General features: G+C 52.4%; 1 protein-coding gene across 26 annotated transcripts in view; it reads left to right on the forward strand.

Moving 5' to 3' along the window:
• ST3GAL4 (ST3 beta-galactoside alpha-2,3-sialyltransferase 4) overlaps positions 1 to 20,151 on the forward strand; it is a 162,588-nt gene that overhangs the window by 66,439 nt on the left and 75,998 nt on the right. The window contains exon 1 of one of the 26 annotated variants that reach the window (XM_006111248.4): positions 5,049 to 5,508. The exons of 16 other annotated variants lie outside the window; for them this stretch is intronic. In XM_006111248.4, the coding sequence (XP_006111310.2) occupies positions 5,378 to 5,508 (131 nt within the window). In that variant the 5' untranslated portion in view covers positions 5,049 to 5,377. Of the gene's footprint in view, positions 1 to 5,048; positions 5,509 to 6,221; positions 7,659 to 10,421; positions 11,034 to 11,656; positions 11,963 to 20,151 lie in introns of those variants that run through there. 9 more of the 26 variants (XM_075909645.1, XM_006111250.4, XM_006111251.4 and 6 more) reach the window with 9 other exon arrangements.

The raw sequence follows: 20,151 nt of genomic DNA on the forward strand, positions 1-20,151 counted from the left end.
CCTTGCAGATGTCCCCAGCTCTGTATGTTTCACAGGCAGGCACATGGCTCCGGTGTGACAGGCTGGTTCTGTGTGATGCACAGAAAGGGCTGATGATCTGGTGTGTGTGTGTGTGTGTGTGTGTGTGTGTGTGTGTGTGTGTGTGTGTCCGTCCCACGTGTATGACTTTAATGGAACGGGCTTGTTTCAACCTCGGGCTTGTTCCAGTCTTTCTGCGGAGCCCTCAATTACAGTGCTTCCAAACGAACTATTAGCAACAGAAAATGGCTCTTCTGAGGCTTTTGAGCAGACCCATTTGTTTTGGTTGTGCGTTACAGCTTGCAGGCAGGAACTTGGAAACACAGCTGATTCAGCCACTCTGTGGCAGAGGGGTGATGTCACTAGAATTAACCTGTGACCAGGGCTATCCCTACCAGTGCTGGTGCCCCACGCAATGGGCAGCGGGGGGAGTGGCTGCTCTGTGGGGCAGAAGCTGGGGGGGGGGGGGGGCAAGGGATTGCCAGTTCGACCCCCATGTCATTTGCTGCAGGGACATCCGGTCTGTTCGGTCCTGGAGAGTTGGAAACCCTATCAGGAGCAGGGTGGGGGAGAGGCTCACCTGCAGCCACAGGGAGCAGGTGGGCCGTGGGCAGGAGGACTCTGGAGGAGGAGGGGGCAGCCGTGCTGCTGGCCGGAGAGAAGTGGAGATGTGGAGGGGATGCTGCTGCTGCTTTCCAGCCGCCCCCTGCTCTTCAGGCCTCTGACCCACGATCGCTGCCGCCTAGTGAGTGAGGCCCGGCGGGGGCTGCCAAGCCAGCACTGAGCCCATGGCCGGGGGGCGGCTGGGGGCTGGGGCAGGGAGCCACCAGGGCCCATACGCAGCACACAGTTGCATAGGACACCAGGATATTTAGGACAGTTTGGTGCCCTAGATTTCATGGTGCCCCCCATGGTTGCATATGGGGAGGGCTGGCCCTGTCTGGGGCATTGAAGCCGGTTCTCCATTCCTGTGGACCTTTCAGCCCTGGCACCCATTCCATTCCTGCAGTCTGGTTTAACATTCTTCATGCAGCATTGCAAGGACTTACTCTGTCTGCTACGCCCCTCTTCCCTCTCTCCTCATGGGGCTCATTTGGGACAGCCAGTGAGAAGAGACCATGTTCATCTTCAGACCAGTTGCAACCTCAAACCTTCCTGTCTGGCTCTGGAGTGCCGATTGGGGGGCGAGGAGGTGTCTTTGTTTTGTTTCGTTTCGTGCTCTGTCCTTCATGGGAGAAGTTGTGTGAAATATTTTTAAAGAGCTGCCATGTACTGCCAAATATTGCAAATGGCAATGGGAGCCCTGCTGAACTGTTGTCTTTTTACTTTTCCCCAGCATGGCTGATTTTCCAAGATGTTTCTGTGAAAAGCAGAAACTGTCTCCTCTCCCTCACGGTCATTTCTCTCCTGCCTGAATCATGCAGTGAGAGACATCTGAATTATCTCCATGGAGGCCAATGGGGGCTCTTCTCCTCCAAGACTGAGGGGGGAAAACCTATCTGGGTAAAATCAGAGCACATCTGAGCATTTATCTGAGATCTGAACCAAGCTGGAATTAATCCCACAGCTCGGGAGTTGAATTTAGGAAGCAGCAAGGTCCTTTATTCATCTCCGCTGTTACATAATGTGATCTGATCTCCTGTGTATCTAATGTCCCCATCACCATCAAGTCTATCCAGGCGTGAAAGTAATCAGAATAAAGCAACTCTTCTACCTCATGATGAGCTAGGGCTGGAGAGCTTTTTGTCAGCCCATGGATCAGCCAAGTTTCCCTAGCACTGGGTTCTGATCCTTTCAAACAAGAAAAACGAGTCCCTGTCCGAGGTTGAAGGATTTTGCCATTCGTTCTAGCTAGATGTTCAAAATTTCTCTCGTTGTGTCGTCTTAAAAGAGCTCCGTCTTTCAAATTGCCACTGCCCAGCAGCTCTGTGGAGGTGTCTTTCTGCGGCAACAGCCCGTTTGTAGATCTCTCTCCGCTAGGAGAGGTCGTGGATGAAGTTGCGTGAGGCTGGTACCGTTCTGTGACTTACGAGCTGATCAGCCGCCGTGGAGTTGCTGAGTCTGTAGCTGCTGATCTGTGCACTGATGCAGGGCAGCAAGAAATGCCTGGTTCTTGGTCTCTAACAGACAAGTGACATAAGAACGGCCACGCTGAGTCAGCCCAGGATCCTGTCTTCTGACAGTGGCCAATGCCAGGTGCCCCACAGAGAATCAGAGTTGTCCCTAACCGTTCTGGTGCCCTTTGCATCCTGATCACCTGCAACCTTTGTCGGAATCAAGGGTTGCGGGAACAGGAGCTGGCAGGGGCAGGAGCAGGGCAGGGAGGCAGCAGGGGTCAGCCCTGGGGAGTGAGAAGTGGAGTGACCTGGATCCAGCCCACTCCGCTGCCCCAGCTCCCAGCCAGCCCCATGGTCGGTGATGTGTTTCTCACAGCTGTGAATCTGGTAGGGCTCTATGGATCTCACAGGCCAGAGGACTCCCCTGAATTCAGATCTGTTGAATTAGAGCAGGTCTCTTTGAAAAGCATCTAATCTGGATTTACCAGTTGCTGGTGATAGAGAATCAGTCCCAGTCCTCTGTAGGTAGGGTGGCTGCATCATGGTCCACCCACATGAGCGGTGTTAGATGGTGGCGTGTGGCCATCTGTAAACAAGGGGATTCATTGCTCGGTGATCCAGAGGAGCTGTGGGTCTCACCCCGAGCTCTGCATCTCGTTTGGGCAGGAGGCGGTGCTTAGTTTGTACAGAAGGAGGTGCTGGGACTCTAGCAATTTTTTTGCATTCTTAACTGATGCTGCAAACCCAGGGGTGTTGGAGCCGTGCATGGTCCAGCCCCGAGGAGCCTGACCAGCCCTGGCACAAAATGAGCCCTGATAGGAGGCAGACGTAGAGTGTCTCTGTCCCAGATCAGAGGGGAGGCGGTGCTGGCTCGGTGCTTGAAGAGCTCTGCCTTTTGGCAGGCCGCTGAGAGAAGCCCAGTGGGGAGCCCACTTCTTGCTCAGCTGGCAGAGCGATTCCGGAGGAGCCGTTTGCTCTGTTGTTGGCACATTGCAGCTTGCCAGCGCTGAGGGCTGTGTCAGGCAGGCCACGTGCTTGGAGCCACTGCGTGGCAGGTCTCAGTGGGACTCGCCCCTTAAAGCAGCACAGGGAGGCGAGTGCAGGGCTTGACTGTGTCTGAGCAGAAAGCCTCAAGATTGGTTTCTTAAGGGTCTTGATAGCCTTGAATCAAAAGTATAATTCACCATTAATATAATCTCAGGAGGTGGGGGTCTAAATGCAGCTGGCTGGGCAGAGAGGAGGAGAGCAGAGCGAATAACAGATTTTTCATCCCACTGGCCAGTCTGAACAAATGAAGTTTTTTTTTTTCAGGGGATGAGGGGTTAACGGAACCTTTCATTTGAATTTAGAGTGTTTTTCACTCAAAAAACCCAGAACATGATTTCATTAACTTTCCAAACAAAAAAGTGCATTCAGACACTCCAAACCTTAGGTTCTGAAAATGTTGGCACAAAACGTTGCGACTTTTGGGGGAAATTTTTGACCTTTTCTGACAATGTGCAATTGGGTGAAACTGACACAGATTTGCAAAATGAGTTGGCCTTGCCAAATCTGTGCTTTTTGATCATATAAAGAAAGCTTAGGATGAAAAATTTAGCTCAGCTTCAGGGGTTTCTCCCCTTTCCTCTCCCTTTCTATCGAGGCATTTGTTGTTCAGTGCCTTTACCATCTCCCTGGCTTCCCCTGGGGGCCTGAGGATAGGGAAAGACTGGCCTATTCGGGATAGTGATAGAAATGTAGCCGTGTTAGTCTGGGGTAGTTGAAGCAAAATGCAGGACAATGTAGCACTTTAAAGACTAACAAGATGGTTTATTAGATGATGAGCTTTCGTGGGCCAGACCCACTTCCTCAGATCAAAAAAAAAAAAAAAAAAAAAAAAATTCGGGATGTTTGCCGTGTGGAGGAGACTCTGTGGGGTGAGTGCACACACCCCTTGGAAGGACCTCCTATGGGCTGGGAGTATTCGGCATGGAAACTCGCTGATCAGATTGGGAGAAATCCAATGGCTTCTTCCTTTTGAGCATGCTCCCACGTGTTAATTCTATTGCAGTTGCTCAATGCCTGGGGCAGCCCTTGTACCACTCAGCGTACCTGATGTGCTCAGATTTTTACAGCTGGAATGGTCTTTTCTCCAAAAACCAGAGTTGTCTCTGTGGGATAAAGGAGACCGGGTCCGTTCTTTGAGTGGCTGCTCACGTCCATCCCATCTTGGATGAGTATGCTAGGTTCTGCAGTCAGCCATGAACTCTTACTTGCCTCCGTGGGTGCCGCTTGTCATCACCTAGTATGGAGCGGACCTGAGCAAGCACTCGAAGAAGAAAAGATAGTGATGTTTTGGTCACCAGTGGCCTTCAGGATGTGTCGCTCATGTCTATTCCCACCGTCGGTGTTTCCAGCCAGAAGAAACTGAGAGTGGGGGGAGTGTGCAACACCCCAATGCTGCACCACTCCAGGGTCACCAGAGCTGCTCCCCTACAGATGCTGCCGGGGGAAAAACTCTGACACTGATGCCTGTGGGGAGCCACCACCCCTAATGCGGAATGGACATGAGCAACGCATCTTTGGCCTTTTCAAACAGTAATTTGGGGCTCTTGAAAATAACTTGCAGGGGAGTGCGAATGTCCCTTAGCCCTGGTAGTGCCAAGCCTGGATGGAGGAGCGTGGAACGTGATGCAGGGTCCGCTTTCTTAGTGAAATGTTTGGTCCCATTCAGGCTTTCCAAGAAGTTCCTATTAGTCTTCAGAGAGTTGTTACTTGGGAATCGATTTTCCAGGCCTTTGATCTGTCCCTACTGTAATTATCCTCTCGGCTTGTGTGTGTATGTTTTTAATTACTGTATGATTCCAGGCATATCCTCCGCCTTCCATATGGCAGACTTGTGCATCCAGAGGGGGGAAAAGCAGAGCAATTCCTGACACCTTTTTATTAGAGGATCTCAAAGCACATTGCAGATCTGTCATTAAAGCTCTCCACACTGCCCAGGTGGTAGATGAATGGTGTTCCCATTTTAATTGGTGGGGAAATTGAGGCAGAGAGGTTGAGTTTCTTGCCTAAGGTTGCAGAAGCTAGAGTGTCCTTGCTGGCTCTTCTGGTTAAACGAGTTCAGAGCCAGGGCAGCAGGTAGGGGAGCTGGTAGGGGGGAGGGCTGAGACATGCCTGCATGATAAAGAACTGACTGGACACATTCCAGAGTGGATGGCTGCAGGGAGGGGAGTTCCTGTTGGAAGGCAGGGCAGAGGCTGTCCCTTAAAGTGGGGGCACAGCTTGGTACAGTGGGAGAGGGGGGGAAGCAGGTTCAGGAGATGGAGGAAGTTGCTCATTCTCCGTCTCATGCACCTACTGGTGCTAGCGGAGACAGGTTCCAGCTTCCAAGTGCAGTGACTTCTCCTTGGATTTGGTCTTCTGCTGCCTGGCTGTGGGGACATGTACACAGGTAAGCTGTGCACATCCACTGCTCCAGCACAAGAGCCTTCTGCTCTGCTCACTGGCAACTACTTGTTAGGCCGCAGGGGCCTTACTGCCCTCTGGGAGTTCAGGCCCTCGTTCCAGGATGGCTCAGTCATAGGCTGCCAGCAGGGTTTGAACTTCGGTCCTTTGGCAGGAAAACCAGGCTGGTTCTTGAGCTAAGGGAGCAACTTCTGGGCAGGCGATGAGCAGTAACTCTGATGTTCTCTCTTCTTCCCTTCCCCCAATGTGCTCTCCACATGCTCAGTTGGAGCAGTTAGGCACAGTGTGTACTTCCAGCATAGCATCCTTAATGCCTGCTTGCTTGTTTTTGAGTGCTCCTGCTTTCCCTCCATGGGTAATCAAGAGCATTTGCCTTGAAACAGAGAGAAGAAACCATTCCATTCCTCTGCCCATCTCTGCCTTTGTGGTAAGCGCATATACCTTCCATGCACCAGCCTGGGGCTTAGATCAGGCTAAGGTGTGACATGGACAGGGAGACTTGTTAAAATATAGCAGCATATCACAGTAAGTCCTGGATTGTTACAAGTATTATGGCTGCTGCAGCAGCTCGGAATGGCCGCAGTGCTAGAAACTGCAATTAATCTGTATGCTGTAAAATCTGCCTCTCTTCCTGAGAGCCCAGATCCCAGAACCCTGCCTTAATGAGGAGATGCAAGCTTTGCTTTGTTTGGGAAATGCTTTATCTTATCCTATTCAGACTCTGCCAGGAAGTACCTCTTGGTCTTTCAGAGAGTTGTTACTTATGTATTTATTTTCCAGGCTTTTGTCTGTCTTTAATGTGATTATCCTCTCAGTTTGTTCAATTGTATTTTATTTTATTTTAGTATGATCCTAATGTCTCCCATATGGCCAACTTGTGCATTCAGATAGAAACAACATATTTTATTTCCAGAGCACCTTTTTCTTACAGGATCTCAAAGCACTTTTTAATTCTGTAACTAAATCTCTCAGCACTCTCCAGCGGGCAGATGAATGGTGCTCCCATTTTAATTTGTTGGGGAACTGAGGAACAGCTTCGGAGTTGCTGTCCCAAATCTGCAGGGAGGCAATGGCAGAGCCAGGAATAGACCCAGGGGAATTTGCTCTCTTGTAAGCATTAGATGCTGCAGCCCCAAAAGAAGGACTCCAGCTTCTAATCACCTGATCACTAGAAATTTAATTTTTGTATCAAATTCTCTGACAGCATGGTGGAGTTCTCATTTTTTTAAAATCAAAGGCAGGGGAATATTTTGGAATCTAAAGGACCTTCAACTAGCAAAACATATAGATGGTATGAGCTTTTGTGGGCACAGCCCACTTCCTTGAAAGCTCATGATACTATCTCTATGTTTTGTTAGTCTATAAAGTGCTACCCGACCAGTTTTAGTCTGTACAGGATGAACAAACAAACTCAGCTACCCCCTGAAGCTTCTAAATTTTAACAATAGCAATATGGGTTGAATTTTAAGCTTACGATAAATGATGCTGGCAGTACAACAAGTATGACATTGCTGATGGTTGGCAGCAGACTTAATTCTTTGTTTCTTTCTCCTTTGCATACACTGCAATGTCCTGTCTCTTCCTTGCTCCTGGTAATTTGCAACTACCCGGAGCTGAATTGCTGAATGAACAATGCTTGCTTTCAGTGATTAGGAAAAACTCTAGAGGGACTTTTGGGTTAAATTTATCTCCGTATCTCAGGGCTCATTTCTGCAAATCCTTATTCATGTGGGCCCCGATTTAGCAAGGCACTTAAACTTAAAATGTAAGCTTCTGCTTAGAGTCCCTGGAATGTGATAAATGCTTAAGTGCTGGTTTGAATGAGAGCCATTGGTAATTGCTCTGATTAGCTGCAGGAGGGAATGCTCATGTATATGAGTAAGAGTTTCCTTAGTTTTTTAACTTGTTGAACAATCCCTCTGTTTTACCCCAGTTCAGACAACTAGAAATGTATCTCTGAATCTTCCTAAGTCCCTGCAAAGGCTCTGCAGTTAAGAAGTATTCCTCTGCAGCGCTTGCAACAGAAACTTTGCAGGACCATGCTTGTGTGAGAACTCCAATGTGAAACTGACTTAAAGCATATAAGGGGAAGCTGAAGGGAAGCCAACCAGCCTGCTTGTCACGTTCATGCAGCAAGTAAGTGACAAAACCAGAGCTAGAAATTCTTTTGGTTTTCACACTCTTCCAGGGGGTAGTAATAAATCTTTTGCAGTGATTTTAAACCTAGAGTGATTATGGAAAAGAGAAATAAAAAGGATTAATGATCTAACAGTTGCCATAGGGGACTTGGAAACAGTTTGTCTTGTTTGTACGCCTTGCTTTGCAACAGAGTGTATTACTACTTATTATTGTAGTGTGTAAGAGCCCGATTATAGACTAGGCACCGTGTTTCTCAATCTTTATTTATAAAGTACCCCCTTTTAAAAAAAAAGTACCTACAGTTTTCAGACACACAATTTTTTTCTACCATTGCAACACATTTGTTTAAACAAATGTTTGGGTGTGAAGTACAAAAAATAATAAAATGCTGTAAAATTTAAAACAAAAATTCAGTTTTCTCCAAATTTCAGTTGTGTTGACGAAGCCCCCAGACTTCTCTCGAGTATCCCAAGGGTACTTGTACCACTGGTTGAGAAACATTGGGCTAGGACACTATTATGCTGGGTACTGTACAAACACAAAACAAAAAAATAGGCCTTTTTTTCAAGGATCTTTCAGTCTAAGGCCCTGTGTGACCTTGGGCAAGTTCCTTGATACAGTTTTCCCATCTGTAAATACAAAGAACTACTCCAGAGGGGTGTTGAGCTGTAACTGTCTGTTAGGAGTTTGGGGTTTTGCGTGGGAGCCCTTAAACACGTCTCCCTGCTACGGGTCTGTTGCACCCAGCAGCCTGTTGTTCTGGTTTCTATTTGTAAGGGGCTGGTGGCGTGGGAGGGATGGTTTGTGTTGTCTGATGCTGCACATGGCGTCCCCCTGGGTGGTCTGTGTGGTGCTGAGCTGTGCTCTGAGCTGTTGAAAACTCAAACACAGGGTCCAGTAAACATTGTTTGACTCCAGTAGCTTTTGTTATTGCCTGGATGTCGCCTGTGCAAAGACTCCTGGTGAGAAGCCACTAGCAGAGGCTGAGCTGTGCTGCCTCTGCTGGCTTTTTGACAGGGGCCCGTGGCATCTGTAATTGTCCACCCACGAATGGCCGATGCCAGCATCCTCTCGCTCCCAGTGGAGCAGGACTCTTGGGGCAGTGAGGGATCTTTCTTAGGGTGGGTTTTGCCACCTCTTTTGCTAAGTCTTTGCTCTCCGAAGGTGAGTGTGTCTGTGCTGCTGGTTTGTTTGTAGGACCACACGTGGCTTTGGCTGTGCTCGCAGCTTGTTGGGTTCGGGGCATGTGTGAGGTGGCTGGGGGCACTTGTGTTGCCGTTCATACGTCCCTCGTTAGGGCTGATTCTAGAATAGATCGGGAAGGGTTTTTGTGTGTCTTGGAGGATATGCAGATCTCCACACAGACACCTGGGAAAACAAGAGGTCATCCTTCCTAGTAACGTCTGCCTGCTCCTTGCAGGTGTGCAGGCTCCTCAGGAGTGCTGCTCTCATGCTGGGATGCATCAGAGGCTGGTGAGACCTCGAGAGGGCATCTGATCTCCCCGCCCAGTGTCCTTGGGACACTTCCGCGGGCGTTATCCGTGGTAGCGCCCAGAGAGGGATGTCAGCTCTTCGACATGGCCCTTCCACTGACACAGGCTGGGGGAGAGGCTGTCCCAGAGCAGGCATGGAACTTACACCGCCTGACTGCCGGTCCAGTGTCCCCTCCGCTGCCAAGTCAAGCCAGGACCACGTGGTGGCAAGGCTAGTCTCTTAGCGGGAGAGATGCTGTGCTAGGCAGCACAGCTCATGGGAGGGCAGCCCTCCATGACGCATACCCCTCACCGCTGCCTCTTGCACCCCTTGGGTACAGTGCAGAGCTGTGATAGAGCCCTTTGCGCAGGAGCAGGTGCTGGAAACATTTACTTAGGGCCCCCGCCACCAGCTGGTCCAGGTGTTAGTTCTCCTCACTGGGAGTGAGCGCGATGGTTCGGGTGGGAAAGCCCTGTGGGCGGTAGAGGGCCAGAGGCGTTCTCCAAAGCGGCCCACACTGAGCTAACAGCCATCCGTGCTGCACGGAGGCTCCCAGCCTGCCCTCCAGGCAGCAGCCTTCCCCAGCTGGCATGGTGGGGGGAGCCGACGGCATTGGTCTCCGGCACCCTGCTCGCTGCTGTGCTCTGGTCGGGCACCGTGCCGCCCAAGTAGTGTCCTGCGTGCTCCCTGCCTCTGGCCTGTCTCGAGGTACCGCTGAGCTGCAGCAGTCCTCAGGCCAGCCCGGCCGCTTTTGGTGCCTTGTGCAGGGAGGGAACCGGCTGGACCTGTGTGATCTCCCCTGGCGACGTGGCCTGCTTGGGCCGTGTGGGTAGTCGGATCTGGGGACAGGAACCGGCATTGGGGAGGCCGGGGGAGGTGTGCAGGCCAGCAGAGAAGCCAGGGGCTGAGTGGTGGTGTGAGAGATTCCAGGGATGGTGTACAGCAGGAGCGCCCGCCTCCGGACCACATCCCTGTGCGCTGTTCTATCCCGGTTCTGGGGGAGGTGGGTGCTGACACCCTGGGCTCTGTCCCCACTGAGTCAGCACTTAGCTTCCCCCGTCGGTCGGCTTGTCTACCTCCCTGGCACAGTGCTGCTCCATGCCTGCTTGTGCAGGGTGGCCCAGGGAGGAAGGGGCGCAGGTGGCTGCTGTTCTTCGTGTTTGCAGTGGGTGGGCACGGAGGGGGAGTGATGCCCGCTTCCCACTGCCCTACCTCTCGGGCTGAACCCCGCTGGCAGATGGGGAGTGCTCCAACGGGGAGTGGGGAGTCTCTGCTACGAGGGCCATTGGGGGCTGGCTGGGGGGTGTCGTCGATGTGGGCGTTTGCCTGCAGCAAGGGGGACACTAGATGAGTGGTAGACTCCTGCTGGTGCCAGCCAGAGGAAGGAACCCGCGTCCCTTCCCTGAGGGGAGAGACCTTCAATAACGCTCCATTTACACAGCCAACTCCTGTCCCTGTGCGAGCAGGAGCCTTTCCGCCGCGTCCTGCCCCCTTCCCTCGGCAAATGAGCAAGTGCCCTGTCTGTCTCGGCTGCTTGTTTGTCTAATCCGGGCATCCGTGAGCCAGGGAGGTTCCTGAGGGAATCCCTCTGCCTGCGGGCCTCCCATTTCCCTTCCTTCCTGGCTCTGCTTTCCCCCGTCTGCGCCTCTGAGCTTCCAGGGATGGCGTCTTGGACGCTCCCCCTTCTGCAGGAACCTATGTTGCTGAGCCATGGGGCAGAGTTTCTGTTCCCCTTTGGGGACGGCTGGCCCTTCCCAAGCAGGCAGCTGACCAGAGCTAGGCTGGGGTACTTCCAGTGGTACTGCAGACGTGCCTGACGGCCCAGTGGTATTGCAGACGTGCCTGACGGCCCTGCTCAGAGTGGCCTCCCTCTGCGCTCGGTGAGGAACAAAAGGGCTGGTAAGGTGGCTCTGGTAGGCGGGGAAAGGGTAGGAGGGGCAGGCACCCAGTGGGAACAGGCCTGCTGAGCCAGCTGTGCTAGCGGGGGGGGGGGGGGGGGTGGGAGTGGTGTGCGTTCAGGGGTCGTGAGCAGGTGGCCCGTCGCTCACTGCCAAGCTCTCGTCCTCTTTCTCCGAGCCCTTACCCCCCTGTCCGGGAGTCTTGGTGTCTCTGGCCAAAGCATGAGGCTGCATCCCTCTCCTCCCTCCCTGCTGTGAGCCAGAGACCGCCAGGTGTGCTGGCTCTGGCTCGCCAGTCTGTCCTTCCGTGGGATTCCCAGCGAGGCCTCAGAAATGCACTGGGGCGCTGCACTGAGCAGGCCACTGGCTTCAAACCCGCGGCTCTTCCTGTTCCAGCTGTTCCCAGCTTCTCCAGCTCCGGGCTGTGTAACAGTGGAGTCCGCCTGAATCCTTTCCTGCTGGAGAGTGGAGCAGAGCGGCCCGCCCTCCATGTGGCTCACTTAACTCCTTGCTGGTGGGACCTTAAACTTTTGGAAGAGGGGTAGGTAGAGCAGCAGGGACCCAGCTGGGGGTAGCCTGTCCGCCTGTCCAGGTTTTCCCAGGATCCACCCTTTTGCGAAGGAGCTGTCCCGGGGAGGCGGGGAGGCAGTGCGGCTGCTCAGGGCAGGGCTCAGCGCGTGTGCTCCAGGACTGGCTGGGGAAGGAGAACACATTGATCATTCCCTGAGTTCCACTGAGCTGCTCAGAGGAGGCATCGCCTGGTTGAACGCAGCCGCTGGTGCTAATTGGCATATGTGAGAAGGGATTTGGAGTGACCGATGGGGCAGTGACCTGGGAGGGCGGCTGGAATGGAAAGACAATGACCGGAGAAGGGACTGTCTGCTCTGTGGATGGGCTGTCTGATGAGCAGTGGTTCCAAGTGAAGGACGGGTGAGGGGGATTTTCTCCTTGTGCGGCGGGGATCGGTGCATGAGATGAATGCTCTGCTCTTAAGGAAAACACGGCAGTGCAATAAATATTCAGGAGCCTCCTATTTCATACAGAACTCCATGACTTTGCAGCCTGCCTCTCTCTGTCTATCCAAAACACAGGCAGGGATTTTCCTTTCCCAGTCTGGCTCCTTCCCTTTGCAGCCCTGCTTCCCCCCCGGCTGTGTCAAGCCAGGGGAGTATTCCCCCGGGGAGGGAGCAGAGTTGGACGGCTATAAGCTAGCTCTGCTGGGAGTTAGGGCTATCGTGAGCACCGCTGAGCGGTCTGCGTGGCGCTGCCACCCTTCGGCAGCCTGGCGTGGGCTATCTGGTGGCCATTCCTGGAGTGGCACGCCGGCATTCTGCACAGCAGTTTAGGAGAGGAGCTCTTAGATCTCAAGGAAATCTCTTCAGATCCAAGTGAGACACAAGGCTGTTTAATGCACAAGATCTCGGCTGTGACATCAGTGTTTCTTAAACCATGTTCTGCGGCACACCGGTGAGCCGCGGAGAACAGAATTCAAAATGGCCGCCCTTAAAGGGGCAAACAACCTATTTTTTTCCCAATAACTTTCCCCCAACTCTTTTCCCCCACTGAACTTAATTTAAGTTCCTTGTTCTTAAAAAGTTTAAGAAACACTGCTGTAAAATTGTGGTTGGTGGCTTTGCCGTGGTCACCACCAAGTTCTAATCCATCCCTCTCATCATGAAGAGAACTCACAGCTTTCAGTTCCCCAAACTCCCTTTCTAGCCTGTCATGTAGACTGGGACAGCGGCCAGCCAAGCGAACGTACTATGCTCTGCCCAGCTGAGGCAGGCTTCTGGATGTCTCCCAGCGCGGCTGGTGGGTGAAGTTATTCCTTGCTTTGTGCACATTGTTCTGAAATGAGCTAGTTCTTATTGTTTTATGGCTGCATTTAGGGCATTGATTGGTCCATTAATAACCCTTTCCTGCTCTTCTGGTAAACTACTAGGCTGCTGATGAAATGCTTGCTGGGAGGTTGAAGAGCACAGAAGTCCTTAGGCATTCTTGTGACTCCATTTAGAGGGTGTGTGCGCACGTGCATGGCACCTACGGATGCAAAATCCTGATCAATCAGTTAACCGGTTAAATGTTAGGTTAACCCAGTGTTTAACCGGTTAACTGACTAATCAGGATCCTGCGCGGGGGCCCAGTGGAGTTGGAGCAACCCTCCACCGGCTCCTTCTACCCTGCTGCCTTGGGTGTGGTTTTTCCTATGGGGCGGCGGTGGGCCCACCAGCGTGACTGCAAAATGCCACCAGGATCATGTGCTCAACCAAGCTCTGGAGAGCAGCCATGCCATGAAGCTAAGTGTCTTAGCAGCCCATTGTGCTGGCTTGGGAATGTTTAGCCTTATTAAGGAATCCCGTGATTCCTGGCTTTAAATCACAAGGTTTTGTGTTGGCAGAGACTTCAGTCTAACTGATGTTCACTGTCTAGGAGTGTAACTTGGTCATATTGGGGTTTGGTCTCATCTTGGAGCAGGACCTTGTGTGTTATCTTTTGCAGCAACTGTTGGGCTGTGTGTTTTCTGCTGGAGCTGGTCTGCTGAGCCCCCAATAGCTGCCCCACACCTTGCAATGTTGGGCTTGATATTTGTCCTGGAGGGAAAGAGGGGATGTTTGTGTTGGGTTGATGTATGTGGGAGATCACTAGCTGTTCAGGGCCTACAGGAACGGGGCGATCTTGTGGCAGACTCTGCCTAGCTGGGTGGTGAAGTCGCTGTGTAACAGCAAAATGCTCCGTTCCAATGTGACGTGGTTTTACGAGTGGGGAGTGATTCACCTCTGGGCCCCGTGAACAGCGATGGTAGGCTCATCAGCCTGTAGTGAGGTGTATGAAAGGCTGGTGACTCCAGTGGTATTGTGTCCTTGGCTTGATGAACTATCTTCTTGGGAGTTTTCTGCCGGTGTGGGTGTCTCTGGCTGGTTGGCACCAAAGGTCTTCATAGGAATGGGTGGGACGGCGGGGCAGAATTTTGTGCTTTCTTTGTTGCTGGCTTGCCTCAGTCTTGGCATTGCTTAATGGGCTCTGGTTCTCCATCAGTAGTTCTTGCCTATGTGTGGGCAGAAGCTGGGTTCCAAGCCGGAGGTGGAGCCATTCTCTGTCCTCCAGTGCTGAGCAAGCCGGGGAGTTCTGGTAACTCACCTCATGGAGGTGGCAATGGAGAGATGTTTCTGTGCTTTCCTGAGGCCGAGCAGAATGATTCCAGTCCCCCAAGGAGTTTCAGGTGGCCCCAATCGGCTCTGCAGAGGATGAGGTCGTGGGAATGTGCAGGGTAAGGCCGCATCTTGGAGCAACACCAGAAACGTAGTGCGTCCATCAAAATAGTGCGAAAAAGCAGGTTCAAAATCATAGCATCATGGAACCACAGAACACTAGAACTGGAAGGGACCTCGAGAGGTCATCGAGTCCAGTCCCCTGCCCTCACAGCAGGACCAATCACCGCCTAGACCATCCTTGATAGATCTCTATCTAACCTGCTCTTCAGTATCTCCAGTGATGGCGATTCCACAATCTCCCTAGGTAATTTAGTCCAGAGTTTACCCACCCTGACAAATAGGAAGTTTTCCTTAATGTCCAATCTAAACCTCTCTTGCTGCAATTTAAGCCCATTGTGTCTTGTCCAATCCTCAGAGGCCAAGGAAAACAATTCCCCTTCCCCCCTCTTGTGACACCCTTTGAGGTACTTGAAAGCTGCTCTCGTGTCCCCTCTCAGTCTTCTCTTTTCCAAACTAAACAAGCCCAATTCTTTCAGTCTTCCCTCATGGCTCATGTTTTCTAGACCTTTGATCATGTTTATTGCTCTTCTCTGGACCTTCTCTAATTTCTCCACATCTTTCTTGAAATGTGGGGCCCAGAACTGGCCACCATACTGCAAGTGAGGCCTAATCAGCGCAGAGCAGAGCGGAAGAATGACTTCTCGTGTCTTGCTCACAGCGCTCCTGTTCATGTCCTGAAATGTCAAACTATTGCTTGTCCATAGTCAGCGGGCGAAGGGAAATGTCTCCTAATGCATCTAGTGCAGGTTGATTTGCAAGCTCTCCCCAGCAAATGCTCTTGTCAGTGAGGTTGGGGTCCAGTGCTCAGATACCAGCAAGGTGGATATGGGATAAGAACCAGAATGGAACAGAACCGCGGTGGTTGCTTACTCCAGATGCAGTTACCAGCTGCTAGTGACAGATTAAAGGTGCTTGCAGACTGCTTCCATTTCCCTTGCCCTTTAAGATGAAATGTAACATTCCACCCTTGACTCCTGTTCGTTAAGGCTCCAGCGGCACGTTTCATGAGTTGTGGGGGCGCACCCTGAGGGTGAGACAGGCTGGAGTCCCAGCAAACAAGATTGCCCTGGTTGCTCTTTGACCACCTCCTTCCAGAGCTGCCGGATGGGTGTAAATAAAACAAGTTACACTTGTCTTGCTCTCTGCCTCAGTTTCTCTTCCACTGGGAAGGTGAATTAGTGGGAGACTGTGGCTGTACCTCTCAGCGCAGGGGTGATGCTCTCAGAACAGACACCGGGGTCAGAAGGGCCCGCACTAGGAAAAAGGATAATCCAGAGGAGCTTTGTGGCTTGCCGCTGTCATCCAACCAGCCGCAGCGGCATGGCTTTCGGGGTCTGGCCCTGGAGTGTTTTGTTTGAATTTTAGCAGAGCAGGTGAAATTGCCAGCAGGCCGGTGCCCCAAAGGCCGAACCTCCCACGGGCGTGTCATGTTGCTAGTCCGTCCTTTTCCTCGCCTGGCCTCCCAGGGAGTCCTCCACATCCATTCTCCCAAGTGGAAGGAATCCTGCGGGAGTGGAGATTGCAGGCTGCCATGTTTCTTCTCCCCTCCCTGCCCCAGGAACTTCGCTGGGCAGTGGGGTGACCCTGAGCAAGTCTCTCTGCGCCTCAGTTTTCTCCATGCACAGAATAGGGATCAGACCCACCTTCGCCAGCCCGCCTGAGGGAGGGCATCTTCGACGCAGCCTGTTTCTGAATGTGGAAAGTGCCCGTGGCTGAGTAGCAAGACCAGTAGGATTGGCTGTTGGCTACATTTCCCTCAAAGCTGCAAACTATCCCTCTTCATGTTCCTGTTCCAACCAGGCTGATAATTCGCTACAGACTAAGCTGGCCAGGAAGCAAGGCCATGCAAACAGCTGCGTTTCCTAATTAACAGCCTCCTAATGTGTAGTATTATCTTGTTTGTTGTTTGCAACAAAGATTCCCCTGTATTTATGAGGTCTCTTTTTTTTAAATCAGATTTCTCATAGTAACGAGAACCAATCCAGGGTTCTCCTTGAACTCTTTGTTTCTGATATGTGGGTGTAATAACTTCATGACATCCTGTTGTTGCTAGTCAAGACACGGCCCCAGCATTGTCTGGTCAAAAGGGAAGGAAAGGAAGCTCCAGAAGCAGTAATTTTCTTCTCCTTTTAAGCCATTTTCACCAATTAGGGCTCAAGGAGTCGAAGTCTGGCCCCTCTCTCCCTGGGAGCAGCCGATTCCTCCCAGGATGTGCCTTATTGAGAACACACAGCAGGCTGCCAGCAGGAGGGTGCATTCACAGTGCTGTATTGTGTCCACTGCCTTGCAGATTTCCGGGCTGGTGTGAAATTTACCATCTGCTGCATGAAGCCTAACATCTCCCTAAGCCAGGCCCGGGCATTCTTTTGGCCTGAGGGCTGCAGCGGGGTCTGGAAGTTGTGTTAAGGGCCATGAGTGCTCCTGAAATCGGAGGTGGGATGCGGGAGGGGGTGAGAGCTCTGGGGGAGGAGGGCAGAGTGTGGGCTCTGCGGTGGGGCCAGAAATAATGAGTTCAGGATGCGGGAGGGGACTCTGGTTGGGGCCTGGGGTTGGAGCGGTGGGGGGGGGCAGGGATGAAGGGTTTAGGGTGTAGGAGGGAGCTCTAGGCTGGGGCCAAGAGGTTCTGTGGACAGGAGGGGGTAAGGGCTGGAGCAGGGGGTTGGGGCGTGGAGGAGAGCGGGGTTCAGGTTCTGGGGTGCGCTTCCTTCCCTAAGCAGCTCCTGGAAGCAGCAGCATGTTCACCTTTCAGCTGGCTCCTGCCTGGAGGAGCAACCAGGCAGCTCTATGCGCTTCCTCCTCTCCCCAGCATGTGCAGGCACCGCCCTCCCATTGACCACCATTTCCAGCCAATGGGAACTGCAGGGGTGGTGCTGCCCTTACATGGAGAAGCCGGAGGGGCTCACACAGAGCAGGACAAGCCCCCAAACTGCTCCCCAGCACAGGGGGCTGAGGGCCAGATGAAAACAGCTGATGGGCTGGGGGCAGCAGGTGGGCCCTAAACAATGTGAAAGTCAAACTGTCTGCCCTGCGCTGCGCCAGTACATGGAATCCAGCGGCCGGACTCTCACCTGATGTAAGTCAGTGGGGTTCCATTGGCTTCGCCTGCCGGGGGACCTTTGCCCACGCAAGGGGAATCAGGAACCAGGCTCGGTCTGATGGAGGGAAGGGACTGTGATGGTCTAGCAGGCAAGGGGGGGGCGCCTTCCAGCTTGGATGATTTGGGCATGTCCTTTTTCATGCTCTGCGGGAATATGAAATGCAGGTGTATAAAGCTGCTGAAACTGCAGCAGGGCAGAAAAATGAACCCAGATGAACAAAGGCAGAAGGTGTGTGTTGTGTCCTCTCTTCGGCTGTGTCCAGACTCAGGGGTTTTTTCGAAAAAAGTAGCCTTTTTTCGAAAAAACTTCCCCTGCGTCCAGACTCAAGCCGCGTTCTTTCGAAATTAATTCGAAAGAACGCGGCTTTTCTTTCGATGGCGGTAAACCTCATTTCACGAGGAAGAACGCCTTCTTTCGAAAGTTCCTCTTTCGAAAGAAGGCGTTCTTCAATGTAAATAGGGCTTCTTCAAAAGAGAGCATCCAGACTCACTGGATGCTTTCTTTCGAAAAAGCAAGCCGCTTTTTTGAAATTTCTCCGTGCAGTCTAGACGCTCTCTTTCGAAAGAGGCTCTTTCGAAAGATGCTTTCGAAAGAGCCTCTTTCGAAAGAAGCCTGCAGTCTAGACATAGCCTTCGTGTGTCTGTTTCCATGCAACTTCAAGCACTTCACGCCACAGAAAGATCCATCAGTTCTGTTACAGCAGAGGTGGGCAGTAATGTTTAATGGGGGCGGCACTTCAAGATTTTGGTAAGTGGTCAAGGGCCACACTCTTCTATGGAGACGATGCAGGATCTGGGCTGGAGGTTGGGAGCAGAAGGGAAGTGGGGGTAGGGGACTGAGGTAAGGGATTGGGGTGCAGGATCTGGGGTATGGGTGCAGGAGAGGATTCTGACTTGAGGGAGGAGAGTAGGAAGGGGTTCAGGGTCTGGGAGGAAGTTGTGACTTGGGGCAGGGTGTGTGTGTGCGCGTGCGTTCGTGCGTAGAGGGTTTGGGTGGTGACCTGGAGCAGGGTGTTGGGGTTCGGGCGGGGTGCTAGAGGCCGGCTCTGAGTAGGAGGCACATACCTAGGTGGCTCCTGGCCAGCAGCCCAGCAGCATCCTCGGAGCCTGCTCAAAGCAGCCAGCTGCTCTGCATGGCTCTCTGCTCCGCACGTTTGGGGGGAGGCTTCACGCACTGCCCTTGCCCCCAGCACAGTCTCACAGTTCCCATTGGCCAGTAGAGTGGCCGCTTTGAGTGGCTTGGGGGTGCTCCCTGCCTGAGGGTCCCAGTGGGGCGGGCTGTGGGCTGGATTCAAAGGCTTGTTGGGCCCACCTCTGTATTACAGTATCACCAGCACCACCGGGTGGTCAGTGTAGTTTGTCCCACAGCTTAGCGACGCATGGACTTGGATTCCTGTGCCATGACTGTACAGAAATATTTCAGAGTTGGGGCAAAGGAAGGGCCTGTCTACACTTGGAGTCGAGCTACGATTCCCAGCTCCCAGCATGAACAGATCTAAAGAGCCCAATAGCCATTACATAATTACGAGATGGTTCCATGTTAGGGAGGCTGAGATTTGGAAGAGGCCTGGGACGTGATTCTCATTCACAATGAGGCCCATTTCCATTTTGCTGGCAGTGTAAGGTAGCTGTTGCGTGGGTGGGAACAACATGGTAGAGACCTTGCATATTTGAGGAGAGTTCAGGCCGTTCTAGGCGTGTTCAGAAGCGTGTGTCCCATGCTGGGGTGTGCGCATGTTTAGATTTGTCACCCGGGCTGTGGGATGAGAGGTGAACCAGGCTGGCCCTCAAGGTTGAACGTCCGTAGAAGTGATACACCTTGTCCTCAGTTTGCTTTGGTTTGTCCTTGTAAGTAAGACGGCAGCTTACCAAGCCTGGGATCTCCTTTTCTGTAACATCAGCGTCACGTCCACTGACAGTCCGACTGTTCCTGCTTCCCGGCATGGGGACGCTGAGGTGCTGACTGCATTGATTGTATTGAAACTCGCTTGACAAGAACTCCCCCTTCTTCGTTATTGGAATGTTCCATAGCACCGAGTCTAACACCTAAAAGGGAGTGGAAATTTTTCGACCTTGTGGTGTGGAACATGCTTGATCACAAACACATTTTGCTGGGTCAGTTTTGGTGCCGACCTCTAAAATTTGCCTCCCCTCCCCCCCAAGGGAAAAAACAAAGTCACCAATCTCCCCATCCCAAAGGTGGTCTTCTGTGGCCACTGTCACTTTGGTATGTGCCTGTTGCGCTCTGTACTGTGTGTGATTGTTCCCAACACAATCTGGTGACAGGACGGACTTGTTGCCCAGGTTTGCAGACGAGGAGAACAGATTAAGAACAGTTGGGTACTGAGATCTTCTGAGAATCTGGCCCTAACTGGAGGTGCTGGGCATTAGGAATCTGGCCTTCTGTGGCTCCCCCAAGGTTTCACAAGGGTGTCTGGCTGGGCTCTGAACACGGCCCAGTTCAGAGCCTCAGCCACAGACCCTGTGGCAAGCTCCTCCTTGGGGTGAACAGCATATGGGTACTGCTGGTCCCAGCCCCTCCTGCGGGGTCCAGGTCAGGAGGAGCTTGCTCGTTGGGCACACAATGAGCCAGATTTTGTTTGGGGATCTGTTATGCAAATCCCCTTCCTGCAGGACCAATCTCAGGTCATTCTGAGATGCAGCATCCTCCAGCTAAAGGCAGAGTCCACTTGGAAAGCCATTACCAGAGAGCTGGCCTATTTCCTTCATGATCAGAACAAGTAAGAACA

This window comes from Pelodiscus sinensis, chromosome 26 (genome assembly GCF_049634645.1).
Source record: "Pelodiscus sinensis isolate JC-2024 chromosome 26, ASM4963464v1, whole genome shotgun sequence".
Taxonomy (NCBI): domain Eukaryota; kingdom Metazoa; phylum Chordata; order Testudines; family Trionychidae; genus Pelodiscus; species Pelodiscus sinensis.